This window comes from Neopelma chrysocephalum, unplaced genomic scaffold (genome assembly GCF_003984885.1).
Source record: "Neopelma chrysocephalum unplaced genomic scaffold, ASM398488v2 Primary Assembly neopelma1_155, whole genome shotgun sequence".
Taxonomy (NCBI): Eukaryota; Metazoa; Chordata; class Aves; order Passeriformes; family Pipridae; genus Neopelma; species Neopelma chrysocephalum.
This window is the reverse complement of record NW_020897817.1, coordinates 1-23,661: the sequence shown is the minus strand read 5'-3', so window position 1 is coordinate 23,661 and position 23,661 is coordinate 1. Positions and strand designations below refer to the sequence as shown.

The following is a 23,661-nucleotide window of genomic DNA, read 5'->3' as shown; positions in this document are numbered from 1 at the left end:
GAGTGGTTTATCACCTTGTGGCCACAACAGACTGAAAGGAGGTGCTTGCTCTCATGCACAAACATGTTTTACCTACTCCTGCCTGCAATGGTGAAAGATTTGGTGGGTGCTGATCTCTGAACTTCTGCCTTAGCAGACAGGGCTGATTCACACCTGCTGCCTTGCAGAGCTCCCAATGGCGTCCAGGAAAAAAAAGACCTTGCTCTTGGTTTGACTCCCAAAGCCTTTAGCTTGGTTTCCTCATCCTAAACCACTGAAATGTTTCTGCAAGGGTCTGGAAAGAGCCAATACCTTATAACTGAACCAAACACCCAGCCCACTTGGCCACAGTGCAGGATTTGAAGTGAGACATCGATGGGATCTGCCATCCTCTTGCTGGGCCCTTATGGGGATGGCCACGAGAAACTGCCCACAGCTATTTTTTGTTTGTGTCAATTATAGCATCAAAGGCTGAACCAACAGGTTCTCTAGCAAGGAGATTCCCTGCAGCTTGAAAGATACAGATATCATACAGATATCAAAATACCCCACAGATTCACAGCTCAGGTTTCAGGTGACTCGGAATGATATTGTGCTGTATAATAATGTCATGTAATTCCTTGTTCAAGCTGAAGAACTCAATTGATAATGACTGTCTATAAAAGTTAATAGCAGACTACATTAAAACGCTTGCAGGATTATCTCTAGGCAGCTGCAACGATATATTTTACTAGCAGGAGAACCATCGCCAGCCCTTAGGCTTCTCAGGTGGTTTCCTGTAGGCCTCATGTTCTGAGCCTGAACCAGGCTGGAGAGCACAGTGGGATCCCTGGGGCACAGCAACAGAAGCTGACGTGCCTAGGGAGGCTCAGAAGCCCTAGGACAGCCACTGCAGGGTCTGCATCAGTGGCCACGTGCTGTGGCAGCCAGAAGGACTCCCGGTGTCTCTGGAGGCCCCCATGCCCTGTTCTTTCAGCAGAGGAGGCTCTGATCCCACCCATCCCACCACTCACAGGTGCTGCATTGCATGTTATCTTCCACTCACCAGGAGCCCAGCGGCTCCCACTCGCCCTCTGGATGCTGCTGTTCTGGGGTCACCAGGGGGGTGGTGGTGTCCAGCTGCAGGACTGGCTGCCCGGGCCCTGCTGTCACTAGGACCCTACAGTCAGGTTCAGCTGAGGTGTCTTGCCCAAGGGCACCAAGGAGAAAAGGGTGGTGGAGTTCCTCCACTCAAGCCTGAGCAGCTTCACAGCAGGGAGTTGAAAGAGCAGGATGTAAATCAGGAATGACTAATTGCTGCTCAGCATGGCTGCCCTAAACCTCTCTGTTCCATGGGCTCCTTGGCCACCTGGACTTTTCCCCACCCAATTAGGAGCAGCATGGGAGCTGTAAACGTCTGAAGCCTGGGCAGAGGGTACTGTCTCCATTCCTGCTGCCAGATGCTTGGACACAGCCATTCAGTTCCCTTCAAACAGAATGTTCCTGCCCAAATTCCGTTACAGAAGGTTTCAAATAAATAAATACCTGCTGCTGCCTCTGTTGGCAGATGCCAGGCATCAAGAGTGGACTCAGTGCTGGGCAAGGTGAAAGAAGCAAATATTTGTTTTGCTGTCTCACAGTTCTGTACCTGAAGCCGTTAGCGCCTTGAGAGAACCCAGGTGAGCAGCAGTGCTTCGAGCAGGCAGGAGCCCATTACTTAGAGAAACATATTCCCAGGATGTCCCTGGCTTGGCAGACCTAGAGACTGCAATAGTGAGATAGTGCATATAGATCATCATTTACCAAAGCACAAGCCCTGATGCACCTTTCTAGGGAAGCACTAATTTATTATGCATTGTCATTAGCTGCAGCAGGGCCTTCATTAGAGCTAGAGTTAAGGTCTGTTTTGGCTGCCTCATCAGCATCAGTGAACTGCGTCCCTGCGAGGTTTGATACAATTTAATTAACCTAATTAAAAGCTCTGATTGCAGAGATGATTGGGGTAGAGCCAGCAGCAACTGCATATTTATAACGAGCTGGAAGGTGTGGGACTGGAGCCAAATGATATGCATCTCTAATGAGCTGGTGCTATTGAAGTGTGGATTTGGAACACTAACATTTATTTTTGGCAACAATGGCCAGTTTATCTTCATGATAGAAACGATCATGGATTGATTGGATGTAGCAGGGAGCTCAGCACTGTGCTCCCTGGGCTTCTCCAGACCAGTGGCAGCCTCACACAAGAACCCACAGCCCACCTACTCCCCACCAATGCCCCCCTGCAGGCAGACACAGCCCTCCCCAGCTCAGGCCATTGCACCTCTCACACAGAGCCCTGCAAGGGGCACAGCACACACAACGTGCATGAGCCACTCGCACACCCTGGCAGTCCTGGATAAGCCCTGGAAGATGCCAGCAGGTTTCCCTTCCCCAGCCACCACCTCCTCCAGCTCTCCCATTCCACCTCCACCCTTGCCCAGCTCTCCTGCCTCACAGCCAGGCTGGGCTCCTGGTACAGGGAACCCACCTCCATTACTCCTCCAGGCATCAAATACTCCATGCCCTGATCTCCTGCTGAGCACCAGGCACCAGTGCCCAGATAACATGAAGCAGCCCAGAGCAGAGATCTGCCTGTGCCCCACCACTGGGGCTTCAGGGCTGCTGCTGCACCTGCCCACAGCCTCCCCACCACGGTCAGAACCTCCTCCTCTCCTGTTTAGGAACAGAGAGGCCGTCAGCCCCTCACAGCCCTGTGCTCTGCAGGGGTGCTGTGGCAGAACAGGAGGGCTCCTGGCTGTCAAGGTCAGGGAATCCCCATTTCTGCTCTGCAGCAGCTGCCATCTCAGTAGTGCCCCTTCTCCCTCCATATTTAAAGGCTACAGGGTGCTGTGGGTAGCTGGGGCAGTGGGATGTCCCAGGCATCTCAGCAGCCAAGGAACAGCAGCAAGTCTGCCACGTCACTTGGAAAATTTGATCCATGCTAATTATGCTGAAAAAAGCTCTTCTGATAACGAGTATGAAATGGAAGCGTAGATAATACTCATCTCTGAGTGCCATTAATCTTTAAAACTGGAACAATAAGTGAAAACACTGCAGGGCATATGAAGCAAGGTGTGATTCACATCTGCTCCTCCATGGCTGCTGCCTGATTTATTGGCACAAGGCAACTTTCCTGCACTGTTTCAACAGAGCTGCATTACATAACACCATGGGCTGCTTTGCTTTGCTTGCCTTTCCAATCCAAATATCTCCTCAGAGTTTTTAATGATCTGCTATCCTTTCCTGGGACAGCTTGGGAGCAGAGGAGTTGAGTCCCCTAAAGCCATGACTCTCTCCCATGTCTCGGCCTCTCCAGAGATGCCTCTTTCTGCTTGGCCGCGGTACCTGCCGTTCCCCAGCCTGGGTGCACTGGTGGAGCAGGGCAGGAGGGGCTCCCAGGGCCCAGGCTGCTCTGTGCCCCATGGACAGGGGAATGGGGCTCCCTTTCCATCCCTGCTGGGGCAGGTGCTTGGTGGTGCCCCCCCTCAGAAGAACCTGGGGTACCTGTCCTCTCCCTGCACTGCACAGATACTCTCTCTCTAAGCTGGAGCTCTCCAGGCCCTCTGCCACTCAGACATGCACCTCTATCTCACCTTTGATGCCTTTCATTTTCAAATAGCTCTCTCTGGGATTTACTTTCTTTTATTTAAATTGTGGATCTGCTAAAATGACCTTTTAGCTGACTCTGAGGAGAGGTGGGCAGCTGCTTCCCACTGCAGTCCCAGGAAGACTGCTGACCCTGTGGCTTTGAACAAGTTCAAAGCATCGCTTGCCTTTTGACCGTATCCCTCAATAGTGCCTTTGCATGGATTTTTCTCCCACACTCCTGAAAAGACATCATCAGAGACATTTCCCCTCATGGGCTCTTTAATATTTACAATGACTTTGTGAATAGATAATATATTCCACCTTTATTTTAGACTTTTAAAAGCACATGCTCCTCGTGCAGTTGGAGGAAGCGGTGGCTGGCTGTCTTGGAGGGCTGGGAGGACAAACAGATCTGAGGGGGATGCAGATTAATCTGAACTGTGTCTGTGCCTGCAGCTCCTGGCACCATCCTGGGGCAGCCGCAGACCTGGGGTGGCCCTGGCGAGTCCCTCGTCTGCTGCTGCAAAAGTCCTTAAAACCTTCCTCCCAGTACTGACTCACCCCGAAGCTGATCATCTTGTTAGCTGGAAGACAATCCAAATGCAAAACAAAATGCTTCTAAAAACTGTCCCACAGATTGCCAAGTGTCTTATAAAGCCTGGCCATGGGCTTAACTATATCAAAATCATATGGATGCTTTTTGTCAAAATTGTTCTAAACCAGGAAGGCAGCAAGCAGCTTACAACCCAGAAGTGTCATAGATGTACTCATGAATGCTTGTCCATGATTTTGTTTATTCCAGGCTGCAAGTCCAGGAGGGACTGTCAGATCCTGTGTTCTGATTGCCTGCATGCTGCCATCCACTGCACTTCACTCAGAGAGCCACGGCCAAGTTCAGCAGCTGTAGCTGGGTTTTGGCCTGTCAGTCCTGGGGAGGCTGAGCCACAGCAGCCTTTGCAGGGAGGCTCCCCCCGCCCAGGGTCTCCTGATGGCAGAGAAGTGCTGAGGGGAAAGATTCCTGGGTATTCCCGAGAGACAAATTGTGACCCCTGGGGCAGAGGAAGTCAAGACCTCTGTGGTCATTGGCATTTTCACTTGGACATAAACTTCTTCCTTGCCTCAAACCTGGAGAACATATAAACTACAGACACATGTGAATAGAGCAGAGCCAGAAATGTCAGGGGAGGTTTCAGGGCACCTGTGCCTCACTCTATGTTGGGTGAGAGGCCCCTGGGCCAGGTGCAACCTCCTTCCACAACAAAACACATCAGGCCAAATGTTCTTTAGGGCAACAATCCTTCTTCACCTTCAGACCTGACAGGACTGGTGCTGATGCTGAGGCTCAGGGACTGTCCTCAGGGTGAGGCCAGGCTGGGGGTTGGCTGGCCTGAGGTAGCCCCTGAGGTGGGCCAGCCATGGTAAGGCTGATGAGGCACACAGCTGTGCAGATGGGCACATTTTTGCAGTCCGTATTGCCCTAACAAACAAATGTCCAGGATGCAGACAATAATGTTTTTATGAGACTCTAAATTCTAAACTCAAACGCTCTTTGTAGTGGACTAATAGCCAACACGTGGCCCTTCGTCTCATGTTGAACTTTTGTGGTCCTACAGGGGTAGAAAAGGCCCTGGTAAGCATTTACACTGGGCACTTTGTTCTCACAGATTTGTAGAGCAAAGAGAATAATGTATTGAGACTCTCATCCCGTGCCAGTTTGGCTTCATTTGTCCTTCTGAACTTGCCCTGAGAGATAATGTTTCCTTCTAATCTGCTGCCGTCCACCTACAGCAGGGACCTAGTGAATAATTCTCCCAAACAAGCCTTTATTCTTAAAACTCTGCCTGGCCCTAACCCTTTCTCCCCCTTACAGAGTAATTGTTGTGTTCATTACATGCTAATAGCCCGCACTGTGTTCCAGCCCACACTGGCTGTGGCCACACAAATGGGGCTCAGGCTGTGCTGCTTTCAGATAATGCTGCTCTTTTGGTGTTATTTGAAGGAATGTGCCAGGCCTTTGAGCACCAGGCATGCTCGCTCCCAGCCTGCCCGCCTCAGAGCAGAGCCGGCCTCACAGAAACCAGCACATCCTCCGAGGAGTGAGGCTTTTCTTTCCACACATGATAATAAATGACTGTTGTCCTCCTATGGGAAGTAGACACACGGAAGAGGAAACAAGACTCTGCTTAATGAGACAAATATTTTCTATTCTTTTCTGTTCAGGTGCTTATGTCACCCTTTCACAATGATATTTTCATAAGCCTTTGTAAGCTCTACAAATTGCCCTTTATATCTGCAGGAGAAGGGAAGCTCCAGGGGATGAGCAATGTACACACTGAATGCACAAGAAACCCATTATCTAGCATGCTCCTGGAAATCACTCTAGGGATATCTGGAATGGGTGTCCCTCTGAAAATACCCAAGGGAGAGATATTAGTAATATTAGCACTGCCTTCATGGTGTCTTTCAATGGGACAAAGCTAAACCGAGGTCAGACCCCGTGGTCAGGCACTGACAGGCGGCTTTGTTCCTTTGTTCCTAACCCCGCTCCTGAGCTTAGGAAATGGCCAAGGGTCACGCTCTGATACCTCCCAGAAGGCTGCAGAGAGAAAAACCTTCAGTTTGTGCTGGCCTAAACCTTGGAGTTGGCTGACACAGTGTTCTTGTGCAAAGGAAAGGCTGTAGCAACTGTTACTTACTGCCAAGTGATGGGTTCATTCCAACTGACACCTGCATTGCATGTGGGTGTCACAGGGTCCGTGCCAGCACTCAGGTGTGGGACACGGAGCAGGGTGAGCACCTGCAGGTGTGTGTGAGCACATACATGTGCACGCAAGTGTGTTTAGGAGCACGCATGCACAGGTATGTGTGCTGAATGCAATCTGTGTGGGCTGGTCCCAAACTAGTCCATGCATGGCAAGGGGGTTTCTCTCCAGGAAATGTAAGAAAAAAACCCTCATATGCAGATTCACACATGAGCGTGTATATGCAAAACCAGGCAAGTATCTGCTGTACATATTCACCCCTAGTGGGGGGATAAACCCCTTACAGCTCAAAACAGTAGAAAGCCCAAAAAGGCACCGAGAGAGGCTCAGCTTCCCTGGCCTGTGCTCAGGGCTATGTGCCACAGCCCCTGCACAGACAATCCCTGCCCCAAGTCTTTCCCCCCAATCCCCACGGCTCAAACCCTGCCCTGTTCCCAGGGCTCCTGAGCTCACAGCTGCCCAGCCAGAGTGCAGTAGCCTCACGAAGGACAGCGTGTTCTGAGAGAGCAGGAGCTCAGAAAACCCGAGCAGGAACGGCAGCATATCATGAGCCTGGGCTCCTGCCAAATTCCTCTGCACCCACTGCCTCTATTAAATGCGTCAATCATTTCTTGGCAATCCAACCTCCAGAGAAGAGTTGAGAGGCAACTTCAGACAGTTCAGCTGCTTTCATTAAAAGGTGAAAAATACATGCTGAGCAGGATCTGGGAGTGGGGCTGAGCTCTCCACAGAGAGCAGGGCTGCTGAACCCTCTCTGCTGGGGAACGAAAAGTGGCAGCAAACCACAGACCTTCCCATGGCAACAGGCTTTGTCAGCCTGTGAAATGCCCCCAGTGGCCACTGTTCAAGGACAGTCACAGACCCTGATGTGTGGGTCTCGATCTTGTTGGGTGCCTGGGAAAGGAAAGGGAGTGCACCAAGGTGCAGGGGATGTGGCAGTGCCCCTCCACGGCCATCCTGGTGCAGGTGGGCAGGGACTGGGGTGATCATCTGGCACAGCTGGGACAGCAGAAGGTGCTGCCTGCAGCCCAGCCACCAGCTACTGCCAGTCAGCACAGGGCTGGAGGGGAACCGGCACCTTTCTCCGGAGCTGAACGCTGGGCACAGGCCACGGTGTTTGGCTCCCCACCCACGGCGCTGGGCAGGAGGTGCCCTTGCTGTGGGTGAGCACAGGGGCTGCCATGGCAGGGCCAGCAGTGCTGGCACTGGGGAGCAGCAGGGCTCTTGGGAACAGAACAGGAAAGTCCAGGTGACTCAAACATTCCTGGCACAGGGCACAGCTGGTGCCAGTTGAGCAAAGTGGGAGAGAGGGAGACAAATGGGCAGAGGGCCTGCTGGAGGAGATTAGGCAGAGAACCGTGGAGCTCAAGAGTGGGGACGAGGGGCCTGAGAATGCTGTCAAAAGTGGTCACGGGGGGTCACTGGAGGAAGACCAGGAGGGGCCAGGCCACCAGGTGATGGTGGATCCAGGGAAGTGAGATCAGGAGTCACACTGTGCACGGACACCGGTGTCCTGAGAAGCTTACCCTTTGCCAGGAACTGCTCTGCTTGGGCCACTGTGTCTGGCTGGCCATGTCCCTGGGGCTCGTGAGAACCACTGCATGTCTGCACCGCTCCCACACAGGCAGCTCTGGTCTCCTTGCCTGCTGCTCCACTCCTTCCCTTTGCTTTTGCCTTTGTCTCCTCACGTAATTGCTTTGACCTTCACTCCAGGGGCTCACTGATGGATGCTGGTGCCCATGACTTGAAATATGGCTTTTCTTCCCCAGGTGGTGGCTTGCACCAGCTCCTGAAGGACTGTTCTGCTCCAAGTTAAACAGATGGGCCAAAACCTCTTGGGCTCCTCATGCCTCGGTTCAGGGCAGGATGCGACCTGCTCCTACCCCTTGAAGCTGTGCTTGGGGGAAAAGCTGTGACCACATTATGGTGCCCAGGCCATCCTGGCAGGCTTTGCCAGTCCCTGAAGCAGCCCTGCCCTCCTGCCCAGGCTCCACCAGCCATGCCTGCTCTACCAGGGCCCACCTCCGCTGCCTCCTCTGCATTGGAGAGAAGGGGGCTGTGGATTGGTCTGGGGGCTCGTTCCCCTGTGATTAGCAGAAGGGCCAGTGGCAGGTGGAGTGTGCCGTGCCCTCCATGCCCTCCATGCCCTCTCAACCAGGGGCTTTCTCCCTGGGTTTCTCTACATCCAGGTGTCAGCAGCCAGGGGAGAGCACTGGTTCTCTGAGCTGGTGACAGAGAGGAGTGAACAGCAGTGATTCCCTCAGGAGTCCCAGCACCCTTGTCTCCCCTCACAGAAGGCCTTGCCTCGTGGTGCCATGGGCCAGCAGGGGCCCTGTCCCATCTCTCTGGCCCTTCCCTGCTCGGTGCTCTGCCTCAGCCAGGTGCTGAGCCCAAGGCAGCCCGGGGCGAGCACAGCCTGGGAACGGTCCTCTCTCCTGTCCTGCTGGGTGTTTTGGGAGGGCAGGGATGCAGTGCCCGGGGCAGCAGGGTGGGTGCAGCAGGAAGTCAGGCTTGCTGAGCTGGGTGTGTAGCATGTGGGGATGCTTGTCTGGGCTCCCAAAGCATTTTCCAAACGCTTTAATTATAGTGATTTATATGGCAAAAGTGTGGGGGCGAGAGCTTGGGAAAGGCATTAGCAGGTTTGTTCTGAGGGCTCTAATCAGAGGTAGGCGATGGGAGAGGGAGGGTAGAGCACTGGGGCTGTACCTTGAACTGTAGCGTCAGGACAGGTTTGAAGGATGCAAAACCTCCCAGCTGTGCCAGGGATGGGCTGAGGGCATCCCTGAGGGCTTAGTGGGTTATGTGCTCCTCCAGGAACAACCCCGGCATCAGGAGTACCACCAGCTGTCCTGTGCCTGTCCCCTGTGCTGCCCCCGAGCCCAGGTCTGTGGCACCGGGGCATCCTGCCCCCCCCGCCTGCCAGGCTCAGCCCAGCTGAGAGCAGCGAGGCTGCAGCCAGTCCCACACACAGCCCCAGGACTGCCTGTGCATCACCCGTGGCAGCAGAGCACGAGGCCACAGGTGAACATGGCACATGAACATCTTTACTACAGTCACCAGAGAATGATCAACAATTCAACAGCTACTCAGTGTTCTTGCTGGTGTTATCTTGAAAATTAATAACCTCAGCTGTTCTTGTTTTGTAGAACACTGTTCTCAAATCCCCCCCATGTCATACGCATGCAGAGTTTCCTGCAGTCCCAGCAGACAAAGAGCCCCTGGTCTCTGCACAGAGACAGCAGCTCCCTGAGCCTGGGAGCCCAGCGGTCGGGGAACACTACAGGGCAGCTGCAACCTCAGCTCCCTCCAAGACTGGCTCGCTCCGAGGAGACTGTCACTCCTACAGAGTCCTAATTGCACCGGGGAAAGCGAGAGAAACATCGGGGTGCTGCCATGGCTGGTGGCACCAGCCTGGCCTCGGGCACAGCGTGGGGCTGCCGAGACGAGCCACGGTGATCAGTGGTGTGGGGATGCAGCGCTGGCTCTGACCCCTCTGAGCCACCACATGCTGCCCTGGCAGCGTGGCCGCAGCACATGTCACCCCTGCTGCAATCCTACTTTTTGGCCTGTTTTCTCATAAATAACCTTTTCCTGTCCTTTTTGACAGTGATGTTTATTGATGTCTGAAATCCCTCACAGCCAGGTCTGGCCTCAGAGAGCCGAGGTGCCCCGTGCATCCCGTGGCCATGGAGCAGGGGGAGAGCGGCAGAGACAGCTCTGCTTCTCTAAGATGCCTACAGCCTCCCTGAAACACTTGCTCCCAGATGTGTCAGGGTGGGAACATGGCACTGAGGACAGAGTGAAAACAGTGCTTTAAATAACAGTCCCTCCGCCTCCCAGGGTGGCTGCTCCTGCCAGAGCCAGCAGTGCTGGGCAGCCCCACCTCGGCTCATCCCCTCTCCTGGGAGCCCCAGTGGCAGAGGGTTCACCAGGGGCTTGCACCCCAACTTTCTTCCAGGGGACACAAACCCTTCTGCCCTACCTGGGGAGAATTTGCTGATTAAGGGATAAGCAATCACTGCTCTACCCATAGGCTCACGTTATTACTTAATTGAATCCAATTGACTGAGAAGCTAAAAGCAGCCCTGGCTTAGAGCACTGCAGATGGTGCCTGGGAGCAGGGCAACACGTTGAACCCTTAAAAGCATTGGCATCAAGGGCAGACACAGGCTTGCTTTCCTAAACTGTCTCACAGATTGTTATGATGACTGGGAACCAACAGCAGGGCAGTTCCAGGGGATGTTATTTATCATACTTCAAGTCTGCACAACCAACCTCTTATTCTTGCCCCTCTGCCCTCAGTGGGCAGACTCTGCTCCCACAGAGATTTCAGGGGAAGGAAGTGTGTATCTGCAGGGTGATGTGGGGGCAGCCTGGCTCTTAAGTGGTCTAACCACGAGCCCACACAGCTGGGAACAGAGCCCAGAAGACCTGCTACCCAAACACAAGCTTCTGTGTGTGAGCAGCTGCATCCAAGGCTGCTTGTGAACCTGCATCCCCTAAGCAGTGCTGGAGATGAGAAGATCCAGGAACAAGCCTGTCATACCTGTCCCCTATGAAGGAAAGGGTGCAGGCACTGAGAGCCCTTAAGGCACAGGAAAAAGACAGGGAGGGAAGCAATGGGTACCTGCATCTTTCCCAGTGCTCGAGCTCAGAGCAGGCAGGGGAGCCAGTGCTTCCTCAGCAGCCAGCTGAAAAGCCCCTGGATGCAGATGGCACACAACACTGACTGAGGTTGCTGGGGCATCTCCACACCAAATAACAGCATGAGCCCCACAAACTGCTTTTCTGCTGTGATCCTGACTATGGGACATCACAGGAGTTGGGGATCTCTCCTGGTACTCTGTTTACAATGCCACCACCCAGGCACAGTCAGCCTTAGCTCACCTTGTGTTGGTCTTTCTGATTTAGTTGCATTTTCCAGGCATTCAGCACTGGCATCCCTGCAAAAGGCAGTGCATACTTTATTAACTATGCTACTTTCTTGTCCACTAATTAAAATCAAATTATATCTGATGCACACTGCATACTTTGCAGTGAAAGCAACCTGCTTTCCCAAACTGCTCTCTGAAGCAATTTATTTAGCCCGCTGAGCTGAGAAGAGTGCAGCCCTGCAAAGACCCCAGGGGTGCTGAGGACCCAGCTGGCTGGAACCTCTCCTGGGCTCAACTTTTTGGTGTCATTCCAGGCTGGGGCTAGGGTCCCTCAGGGCTGAGGAGAAGAGCATGGGAAAAGTGTTCCAAGGGAACTGAGCCCAGCTGACAGCATGCAATGCAGCTCATGGGAAGGTGAGCAGCAGCAGTCACCCTTGCCCTGGGCTCCATTTTGGGTCCATCTGTCTCCTCTGCCATGAGCCTGGGCACCAGCACACGACACCAGCATGTTTGGCTGCCTGGGTACCAGGAAAGGACGAGTTTCCTTGGTGTGTGGTTCAGCCCCATGCAGACCCAGCCCCTGTGTGAGAGCACAGTGTGATGGGCACACACAGCACAGACCCAGAGCAGCCCCCTCGCCGGAGGGTCTTGCCTTCCATGCAGGAGACCCCCATGAATGCCTCAGCTCCTGTAGCTCAGCAGGGCTGGGACAATCCTGTCCCTCTGCCTGGCAGGCACTGGCAGGTCCTTTTGCCCACGTGCACTAAAATGCAGGTACGGGTCCCCAGAAAACAGCACGAGGCTCAGCATGGAGCAAGTCACAGTTAAAGGGCCTCAGGAGAGAGGGGCCAGCCCCTGCCCAATGTCCTCTCGATGAAGCCATTATGCTGGGATTTTTTTCCTTAGAGAAAGGGTAGAATTTCTGCAAAAAGACAAGACTTCCCCTGTGGCCCTTGTGCTGGTGTTGGCAGGAGCCATGTTTGGAGTAATACATCATCAATGGAAGGTATCTAATGATGTATTGCCCTAATATATCACCATAGCAACGGTGCTCTAATGATGTATTATTCTAATGTGTTACCCAAGTGCCCATTCCTCTGGATGATGTATGGTTGGGATGGCTGTGCTCTGCCAAGCCCAAATGCAGCAAAGCTCTCCTGACTGCCAAGCACCTCTTGAAGCAGTGCCTGCCACCGCAGGGGACTCCCCAGCCGCTTGCTCCCACCTTTGGGGGCATTCTCAGGCAGAGGTGTTACCTTGGCACCCAAGAGTGGGGGAGCTCCTGAGCTTGGTGAACATCATGGTTCTCTGGCAACACACACCTGGGCAACTCTCACCACTGTCCCTTTCCTTCCCTCCCCACAGCCGAGGTACAGTGTCTCACTTGTGGAGCTCTGGAAGACAGTTTGAAAAGCATTCCTTCCCTGGCATTTGGAAAGTCCAGAAGGGGAAGTGACAGGCTTGTTTGTGCATTTCTCCAGCCCCTTCCAAGGTATTGAGGCCACACAGCACCCTGTGCTTGCTCATTAACAATGAAAATACCAGCTGGAATTCTCCTGCCGCCTGTGACAGGGACAGCATTGTTTCCAATTCACACTATCTTTTTGACCATTCAAATGCCATTAATTCAGTCGCCCCAGTGCGTAGGACAGTTATCTGAAATGTTTTCCCAAACAGCTTAGTGTCTATAGAGCAACAATTCATGGAATTGCTTGGGGACATCTGTGCAAAGCAACGCTCAGTAAAGAGCTGTGGTCGGCTGAATGCTCCCTGTGTGGACCCCAGATTCCAGAGAGGAGCAGGGAAGCTGGCAGACAGAAAGACTGAATGAATGGCAGGAGAAATCATTTCATCTATGCAAATCCATGCCAAGCTCTCAGTGCAGCTGCTGTCAGTGGGGAGCTCTGCCCCTCTGGACTGACATGAAAGAAGATTTTATTGTACACTGAGATGCTCCCTCTGCCAGACCAGCACCACCAGCTGTGGCCACCACCAGCATCCGGGTGAATCTTTCGTGGCAAGAGCAGGGCCCAGTGAGGGTTCTGAGGGACAGCACTCACTGACCCTCTGCTCTGAGATTCCCAGGTCTTAGGATCCCCTAGAGAGTGGAAGCAAACTACCACCCTAAAGCTAATGGCTTATTCCACTGATGAAGGAGCAGCAGCACTGCCTGTATCAATACAAGCCTTGGCACAGGCTGCCCAGGGCAGAGATGAAGTCCTCATCCCTGGAGACCAGCAATGACAGCTGGAGTTCTGCTGGCTCATGCTTCTCCCACAGCAGCCAGGGTCAGCAGACATGCCTGAGGAACCACATATTGTCCAGGCCTCCATGAAGCACCCAGAGCTGAGGGGACAAGGTGCTTCAGAGACCCAAAATAGTGACGCTCCAGAGTGGGGGCCCCCTGGAACAGACCAGAGCCCCAGTCTTGACCAGAACTTAAGGAGACATCAAGCCTGCCCAGCCTCCCCCGGGCTGTGTCAGACTGTCAGGTGTGGGTGCTCAGGGATGCAGAGGACTCCCCTCTCTGGGCTGTCTTTGCAATGCTCCTGTGCTGCACCTGGAGAGATTCCAATCATCTCTAAACATTTCAGGGGAGCAGCAGTGACAAATTACAGGATGGGCAGCAGAAAAAAAAGTGAAACAGAGTGACCAGAGGAGGAATGATTGTATTATCAATAATGTTTCCAATAGGTGATGGATGAGGACACCCAAATGATTTTTAAGGTTCTGGTAGAAACCCTCCAAATGGCAGCACAAAAGCAAAGTGTGTATTAATCCAGGGTCTCCTGAGAAAATCCTCCAGGGCTGTGCACAGCCACACCTGGCGCAGGCCGAGGATGTGCTCAGCATCATCCAGCCCCGTTACCAGCAGACGAGACAGGACCTTTCCCCTGTTCCCACAGACACAGGAGTGATCCTGAGAGCACTCCAAGAGGGGTAAACAGACAGACACACTGCTCAATGGGACTCCTCCAAAACGCCGAGGTTTTCCCTACACTTCCCTCCCCAGGGCTCAGTGAGAATATTTCCTTAACAGCTCTGGAAACAAACAGCTTTTTGAAAGCTTCCCCAAAAGCCCTCTGCTTTCACCAAAATGAAGAGTAGGGAACATCAAGAAAAAGATTACCTCCTAATTCTTTGGGGAACTGCATTTGCAGAAGAAGCATCCTAAAGATAAATAAACATTCCCCCGAAAAGGCAGGCACAGCCCTTGCCCTGCTCATGGTAGGACTTACAGCTGATGGCTCTGTGATGCCATGTCCATCACAGCCTTGGAAATGCTGCCGTGCTGGAAACACACCAGACAACATCGTCGTGTGTCGAAAACTGGCAAATCTCCAGACTGGGGTTTCAAGGGATAATTTGTAGATTGAACGTTAATGAATATTATTGCTGTTATCTCAAAAGGCTGTGCTGACTTCACTCTGTTGCCCATTGTACATCTTGATTTTTATGGGTTTTTTACCCCTATAACCACCAGAATCGGCAATTCCAGCATGGCTGATGAGTCAGGAAGCCAGTTGAAGGCATATTGGAAAAGGTGATCATTTCTGTGCCTGTGTCACTCCTTCCCCAATCCCTGCTGCTTCAAACACTTGCTGAGACAGGTTCGTTGTTTCACCTCAGTCCTGTCTGTCCTTCTGCAAACTCACCCAGTGTCAGTGGCACTGCCCCAGCCAGGGTACTCAGTGCTCAGGAGCAGGGATCAAGGGGACCTTTAATAGCATAAATCCTCTCTTAGCTCCATGGGGAAAGAGACATGGAGGGCAAATACTGTCATTTGTACCGCCCTGCGCCACCCTCAGAGCTGTGATGCAGCTTTGCTTTTGGGAGTCTTTTTGTGTGAAACACCAGCTCAGGGAGCAGCAGCTCACCTGAGCACACCTTCAGAGGGTGCCCCGGCAGCCCAGCCCAGCCCAGCCCCGGTGGTGCCCCCCCAGCCCCAGGGGGACCCTGCCCTCCCCACAGGCAGGCTGTCCCCAGGGGCCATTCGCCATGCGCCGCAGCCCACCATGATTTATGTGGCACTTGTACAATTGATGCACTTTGTGCCTGGGGACAGTTAAATGGTAGCTCTGTCATTAGTTTAAGCAGAGGTTAAAGGTGATCAATAACAAGGGTTTCATGCCCAATTGATCACCCCTTGCTATTTATTTCTGCCTTTTGCTTTCCATTCCATAGTGCTTTTAGAAATACTAATTAAAGACATAACAAGTGTTCCACTAGGCAGAATATCAAACACTCCAGGTATCGATTCAATCCTCTCCCTCTTAATGACACTGACCTGCTCCTGTCCCCAACACCTGCAAGGCTGGGCTAGCCTGCGAGGTTGCTCCTCAAGCCAGGGTTGGGGAAGGAGAGAGCCCTCCTGGCAGCAGAGCCAGCCATCACCCCAGGCAGAAGGTGGAGAACTGCACAGTGCTCTGGGACAGGCAGCTTTTAGCTGTCAGATCAAAGTCACTCCCTGAGCCCAACTGCTTGTCTCATCCTGTGACCCTAAGCACAGGCCTGGACTCATCAAGGGGAGCACCGTGGGGGGATGGCAAGGGACGCAAGAGCGAGGTCAGGTTTGGCAGCAGTTTTCATCCCTTTGCTCCCAAATGCTCTGACACCTGAGCCTGTATCAAGGGATATCACATGGAAAAGACGTGATGAAAACTGTCCTGAACGCTGAGTACTCACGAGCTCCTGGCACTCCCAGCTCTGCAGAGGACACAAAGGTACAAGGGACATGGACCTCGGACCTGAAGAAGAGAAACTCAGAGTTGCACCCTGACCCCCACATGGCGGGGATGAGGGCAGGGGACAATATCCAGCCATCTCAGCACGTCAGTGCTCCTCCAGACAGCTCTGCCAGATCCACACCACAGGCCATGTGTGTAAAAATAACCCCGTGCTGCTGCCAGTCTGCCGGGAGCTGCAGGGACGGCTCGGCTGCGCTCGGCGGAGATCCACAGCTCCCAGAGAGAGCTCAAGCAGTGGGTGATGCCCTTCCACAGCACTTAACACACAGAGCAGCCTGTCCTGCTCTCCACATCCCTGGGCAGCAGGGTCAGGAACACTTTTCCCAGACCAGGAACATACCCATACACAGAGCAGTGAGGGGGGAGCAGGGGAGCAGCTCTCGGTTACTGCAGCACAGCTCTGCCCGCACCACACCACCGAGCCCAGCACAAGGGAATGCTCTTTCCACCAGAGACACTGAGAAATCCCTCTGCATTCCTCACTGTGTGCACAGGCAACATCTCACACTGCTGCAGCTCTTTTTGCTGAGGTCCCTCAGCAATCCATATAAATTAACCCTTGCAACTTAAGGAAAGATTTATGACATCACTTCAAAAGAAGTAAAAACACTGGGGGAAAAAATCCAAAACATTTCTTATAGACCTCAAGAAAATGAACAGGAGACCTGGGAGTAAAATCCAGAAGCTCCAACAGCGTTTTAGAGGAACACCTCCATTGTAGCACATCTGACAATTGCCCTCATGTACTGTAGCTCCCTCACTGCCCGTCCTTCTGTTGCTTTATTTTGTTTGTCACCAGGTTAGCTTCAAACATGACTGAAAAAAATTTCTCCAATTTAAAAAAAACCCTGAAACATAAAGATGTGATGTAAATATCTGATGTAATGGCCTGACTCTTTAGAACCAGTCCTGCAAATGTGTAAATTAGTTTCCCAGCATTTTGTCTGGCAACAAATTTATGATTCAGTATAATCTCAAAGTTGCACAGCCTTTAGTGTGAGAGGTACTACTACACAGAGAGCTCCTGGTAATGAAAAACACAAGACAAATTTCCACAGAAAAGAAAACCCCAAACAAAGCCAACAAACGACACTGAAATGAAAAGATGCCTATTTGTCTATTGGCTCTCTCATACCTTCTACTGATCCCCCACTGCAGAGCAGGTATTTCCATGGAGGACCTGGCAACTCTTGTACATATATGTGACATTTGCAAGAAGATTTTTGTGCACTTGTTCATTCATTTACTTTGAAGGATGCAGCTGTTTGGAGTGCAGCTCCTGAGAGAGAGCCGAGCAGCTTCAGTGAGCCATCCCCCTTCCTTAAACACACTGACAGAAGAGTCAGCTTGGACACATTCTGGAGGAAATACTGTTCTGTGGCTGCAGTGACTGCTGAGCATTTTGGCCCTAGAGAATTTGGCAGAGTGGTAAAAAGCAGATTGCCCCTGTGGAGCGGAGAGAAGCCAATGTCCAGGAGGAAACAGGGCCTGGGTGCTGGTGGTGCTGCACAGATGCCTTGATCAGGTAAAATGCTCCAGAAGAAAGGTGGGAAAGAGGAATATAAAGAAATGTTTTTAAAGTTTGGCATGAACAGCATTCTTCTTTGCAGCAAGTACTCTCAGCAGTGCATGAGCCAGGGTACCCACGTAACCAGAACACCTTTGCAAGGCTTACAAGAAATAACACTTGCTCTGCCCAACACCAAAAATAATGTGATATCAAGGAACATGAAATATTCATGAGGTCGGATTTAACATGCACATTAGATCTTGTGTATAGCATCATAGGCTTTAACACTGCTGCCTCTGCAACCTTGTAATCCCCATGCACGGCATGGACACTGGGTCTTGTTAGTTCAGACTGAAAACGGGGGAACTCCCGGGGGCAGAGCTGCCTTGAAGAACACGGGAGAACACTAAGGCAGTGCAGTTGGCCATGTCTGTAGTGCTGTGCCCATGCAAGAGCTGTGTGTGCACACATGCACACCTACACTCACAACAAATCACAAGTGGGAGCGAAGCTGAACACCCATAAATCAGCTCAGCAATGCACAGTGGGGGTTCACGAGAGACTTTAACAGGCTACTTCTCTGTGCGTTTCACATCCATGTAAAACAGGGATGATGCTGCTCAGAGCTGACATCTTGCCGGTGTACACCTGAAGAAAATCAGTTCTTGGAGCTTCCCATTTCAGGGAAGTACGTTAGGCCAGGTCTCCCAGAGCAGCAATATTAATCTTAGTGAGACCAGACACTGTCATCTATGGATATTTAGTAGCATTTTAAAACCAGAACACCTCCCACCCCACCTCAGCTTGCTCCTGCCCCTGCCTGGGGCTGGTCTGCTCCCAGCAGACACAGGGCAGCCCACGGGAGCCCGTCCTCAGCACACACAGGCACCAGCTCCGAGTCACCAGCCAGGATGTGCTCATTTCAAACAACTCAACTGTAAGAAAAATACAAGGCAGCTAAGGAGGAGCACTTCCAGAGTTGTGGACTTCTGCCCTGGGGCAAGATCCAAATCTGCTTCCAGTACCTGTGAAATGGCAGCTCTGAGCTGTCTTGCGGCTGATCCAGCTCCAAGGGACCAATGGTAGAATCAGCATAAAAGTAAAATATATGAAACAACATTAGCACAGAATTAAAAGATTTGCTTAACCAGACAGTGCTGAAATCTCTCCTTCTGGGAGACAGAGCATGCAGGGGTGGGCAGAATTGGGAACAAGACTCCATGGTGTTAATACTGATGCTCCGAATTTTCACGTAAAGAGATCACAGCATTTCAGCTGCTGCTTTAGCTCGTTAGGGGACAGTCACATCGTGGCACTGTGATGGGATCAGGCTCTGCCTGGGCAGCAAGCAGAAGAGACCAAATTCAGTGGAAAGTGTAAGATGAACACGGCATCACTAATTTCGAGTGACTGTGCCTCATCAGGCAAACCGCTGTGCTGGAGTCACCTCAGCAGTTATACAGCAAGTACTCCTCGCCCTTGCAAGTGGCAGCAATAATAGTCTAAGAGAAGAAATCTGGAAAGAAGTTGGATACTGGAACACCACAATCTTTTCCTAAGCATTCAAGAAAGCTGAGCAGCAACTGTCCACATTTTTAAAAATAAAAGAGAAAAAGTGGTACCCTGCTGAATATTGTCTGCTATACAGAAAACAGCAGTGTCTTAAAATTGTTGATAACCAATTTATAAGATGACAGTATTTGGGAAGCACAGCTGCCCTCCCACACACCTGGAGCACACGGGCAGGCTCTCTGCCCAGGCAAGGGTAGCACAACACGGCTTATGCCCTTCTGTGAGCCCAGAAGGGCTAAGGCCACACCAGGGATGTGTTTGCCTGGTGCCAACCATCCCACATGGCCAGAGACCTTTTGCTCATCACCTCAGTTCTCTTCACCAGCCTGAGATGTGGGCTCTGGGTCAGCAGCCAGGCACCAGCTCCTCTGGACTGTGGGCAAGGCAAGCAGGTCACCCCAGCCCCTGCTGATGGAGCACCTGCCCCGAGCGCAATGGGTAGAGCTCAGTGCCACCATGGGACCAAGCACAACCTGAATGCAAGAGCAAAAGCTGCTTTGAAGAGCATCTGCTGGGGCCAGGCACTGCTCAGCAGTGCTCCTGGATTAGTGCAAGGATTTCCCATCAGCACAGACCTAAACCCCTCTCGCAATGGCAATGTGCTTAACTCCTGTTCCTTATCTACACTTCCTATTTTCTACATTTACTATTCACTTTGTTTGAGCATTGTTAAGTAAGCATTTGTACATCTGCTTTTCTTTAATGTACCGACACCACGGTCCTACCTTCCCTGTGCTTCAGTACTGATATAGTAATATAAGCTCACGCTTTCACCTTAGTGAGAAACAACCAGCGGGGGAAAAAAAAGTCTCCCTCCAGTAATTGCTATTTAATCCCTGACCAGGAAAACTAACAAGTTATTCTAAGAGAGGCAAACCTTTGGGGCATTTGATTTTTAGAACAGCTGAGCACTGCGGCACTGCAAAAATGAGATATACAGAGTATTTTATTTTTGCTGCTCAACAGCACGAAAGAGCTAATGCAGTGGGGCTGCCAGTGCCTTATACAATCTGACACACCGAACAACCCAAGGGTGCTCGTCCTCCCCAGCACTCACAGCACATCTCATCCATTAGGAGAACACAATGTGAAAACTGACCCTTCCCTTCTGAGTATCGATATAAATCCCGTTTGCCATTCAGGTTAGTTCAGAATGAAGAGGCTACTGAAATGACTCCTAGTATAGAAAAGCAGCACAATTAACCATTCAATGCAAACAAGAGTTTGTTTTCTTTAAGAAACAAGCAAACAGAAAAACCTCTGTTGTTAATTTATGATTTTGTTTCTTCTTCCCTTAAAGCCTGGCTGTCACACAGAAATTCTTAAGCGAAGGCTGCAGTTACAGCATGACCAAACACTAACCACAATAGTACATGTGTGGGGAACACACAAGAGAACAGCTAAAGACAGATTTTCAGAGTTGGAAATTAATTTAAATGCCATCATGATACATTGTCTCAAACCCTGGAATCATCCTCCTCCTTTACCTTTTTACTGGAATGTATCATCTAAGCTACTACATCTGCTCAGCTATTTGGAAAGTAGTAAATATTCAGTAAAAACAGCAAAACTTTTTGAATTCAGGATCTCTACAACGGCCCTAAAATTCTGTGCTCCTCCATAAAAACCAGTCTCATTACAAAAAACGAAGCTAAGTCTGTAACAAAAGCTAACAAAAAACACACTACACACTGAATCCTTATTATGCTCTGCATGCCAAGGGAAGTTATTAATATCCTAACCTGCAGCATTTGCTAGCTTGTTTGTACCATAAAGTGAAACATTTCTTTACAGAGTACTTGATGAAATAACCGCTCAAAGTGACTTTATTTTAAAATCTCAAAAATCAGTTTACTATAATTTTGAATGAGAATTTGATAGTCCTATATTAGCTGATGTAGAATACCTACATTTTAAGAGACATTGAGAATGCAGTAAGTTATAACATTATCAATGGCAAAGGCATCATTGCTTAGACAAGTATTATTCACCCTCACCCAAGGCACAAAATGCAACAAAATCAAACCACACTGAAGACAAGAATTTTTAAGTATAAATTTTTAAGAGTAAGTTACATTTGAGATGTTATAAATTTTTATATCTATAAAAAAAGTGTACACGAATTGCTATTCAGGATGCACTGCTTTTGCTAGAAAATCCCTTTTAAAGCTGCTGTTTTCACAGCACATATTTTGTACTGATTTAAGTGGGGGAACTATCAAGTGCCAGGTGTCTGAGAATATTGGTAAATTCTCTGCCAACTAAAAAGAAAGAATTAGGTCCTTTACTACCAGATTTCGATGAAGTATTTCATCAGTGCAAGAGCTCTGTATGGGCCCATATTTCAAAAGTTCTCCCAACAGACAAAACGCTGCAGGAATCCAGGAACCTGCAAAGGCAAACACAATCCCCACATGCGACTTTTCTTGATGCTGCAAGAGAAGGGTTTAAAGTAGAGATGCAGGATCATTCTTCCAGGAACTCAGAATGTTGAAACTAAATTTTCAGCCTTTCTTGGCATAACCGCAAAATATTCGGGCATGAAACCACGAAAGGGAAAGTTGGTGACATCAGACAACCGGAGAGTGTGGTTTGAGTGGAATCTACTTAGCAGCACCGGTGTGCATGTATTACCTCTGCGACACGCAGGAGCAAAGTTACGTGCGGGCTGTTTTCTGCTCAAACTGCGGAGAGTTCCCTTCGGATCCCTAAAACATCGCGGAAGGTGCGCGGACAGCGCAGAGCACCAGCGCATCCCCGCAGGGCAGCAGCGGCTCCGCAAAGCGCGTTACCGGGCGGGCAAACCCCGCCGAGCGCCGCTGGTGCGAACCGGGGACACCGGGGACACCGGGGGCCTCGGGAACGGGGCTCCGCGGGCGGCACGGGGGGCTCGGCGGGGCCCCGCGAAGGCAACGCCACCGGCCCCGGCCCCGGCGGCCGCCCCGCTCCCGGCCGGGCGCGCAGCCTGCAAAGACGACACGAGACCGGTTCCTGGGTAAATGGTTTATGTAAGTAATAAAATATTTACTATAACATAAATAGAAACGTACCCTCGCAGTCTACATTGGTTTTGCAATAGAGATACAAACAAAAACCGAAACCCAAGGGGATGGGACCGGACCGAACCCACCAACGGGAGGGTGCGAGCTCCGCGCACGGTTAGAAATAAATAGAGACGGGCCGGGAAATGGTGTCGAAGCGTCCCCCCGGCCGCGCGAGGAGGGGAATAAATTAGAGATCGCAAACCTTTGGCTACTGCTGCGGCGGCCGCGGCGGCTCCGGCGGGCGAATAAATAGAGCGCGGGGCGCGGAGCGGGCGGCCGGGCCAGTCTGAGAATAAATTAAAGCGCGTCCCCCGCCGCCCGCCGAGCCACCGTCGGGGCCGCGGGGGCCCGGGCAGTCACTGCACGGCGCCGGGCAGCGCGTGGTGTAGCGGCGACGTGTCCGCCTGTGCGTAAACGTCCTCCATCGGTGGGTGCGGGACCCCGGCCGGCGTCATCCGCTTCTCCTTCTGCCGCCGGTTGCAGAACCAGACCCGCACCACCTCTTTCTCCAGCTGGAGGGAGTCCGCCAGGGAGGTGATCTCGTGCGCCGAGGGCTTGGGGCACTTGAGGAAGTGGTTCTCCAGGGCGCCCTTGACGCCCACCTCGATGGACGTCCGCTTCTTGCGCTTCCGACCCTGCGCCGCGATCTTGTCCAGGTTGGTGGGGCTGCCCGTGCTGGAGTCCGTCTCCTCCAGCCACTTGTTGAGCAGCGGCTTCAGCTTGCACATGTTCTTGAAGCTCAGCTGCAGCGCCTCGAACCGGCAGATCGTGGTCTGCGAGAAGACGTTCCCGTACAGGGTGCCCAGCGCCAGCCCCACGTCGGCTTGCGTGAAGCCCAGCTTGATCCGCCGCTGCTTGAACTGCTTGGCGAACTGCTCCAGGTCGTCGGAGCTGGGCGCGTCCTCGTCCGACGGCTCGGGCGGACCCAGCGGCGGCGGCGATGCCGCCAGTTCGTGCCCGCCCGCCTCCTCGGCGCCCAGCGGGTCGCGCAGCCCGTGGTGCAGCGCGGGAGCCGGCGGGCCCAGCATCCCGTTGAGGCCCGCGTAGGGCTGCGCGTAGAGCAGCGGCTGCCCCGACGGCGGGGACATGGGCGGCAGGTGGTGCGCGCCGCCCTGCGCCCACCCGCCCGCCGCGCCGCCCGCCGCCGGCTGCGGCACCAGATGCGGGCGGTGGTGGAAGGCGGCGGCGGACAGCTCTTCGCGGGGCCCCGGCGGGCCGCCCTTGGCGTGCTCGGCGGGCGGGAGGTGCGCGCCCCCGCCGCCCCCGCCGCTGCCCCAGTCCGTGCCGGCGCTGGGCAGCCACTGGTGGTGCGCCAGCCCGACGGCGTGCCCGGCGGCGGGGGCCAGCCCCTGCAGGTACTCGTGGTGCATCATCTTCTGCACCTCGCGGTACGTGGTGCCCTGGTGCAGGCGGTCGCTGTCGGGGTGCATGAGCGCGGCGGAGCGCGGCAGGTACTGCGCGGCGGCGGCCATGGCGAGTGCGCCCGCCGGCTTTACCGCCGCGCTTTAGAGCCGCGCGCCGGGGCGCGGGGCCGCCGCGCGCCGGCCCCGCCCCCGCTGCCCCATT

The 23,661-nt window shown here is 52.5% G+C and overlaps 1 protein-coding gene across 1 annotated transcript; it reads right to left on the bottom strand.

Moving 5' to 3' along the window:
* Window positions 1-3,970: 3,970 nt before the first annotated feature.
* Window positions 3,971-23,567, bottom strand: POU3F1 (POU class 3 homeobox 1). Its single transcript, XM_027701332.1, has 3 exons — window positions 22,298-23,567; window positions 11,235-11,290; window positions 3,971-4,169 (listed from the first exon to the last, which is right to left on the bottom strand). Exon 1 carries the CDS (start codon window positions 23,565-23,567, stop codon window positions 22,452-22,454), a length of 1,116 nt encoding a protein of 371 aa, XP_027557133.1. The 3' UTR covers window positions 3,971-4,169; window positions 11,235-11,290; window positions 22,298-22,451.
* Window positions 23,568-23,661: the final 94 nt, after the last annotated feature.

Excerpts from the sequence above, each read along its gene's own strand:
- POU3F1 (XM_027701332.1), bottom strand. The coding sequence starts at position 23,567 with ATGGCCGCCGCCGCGCAGTACCTGCCGCGCTCCGCCGCGCTCATGCAC.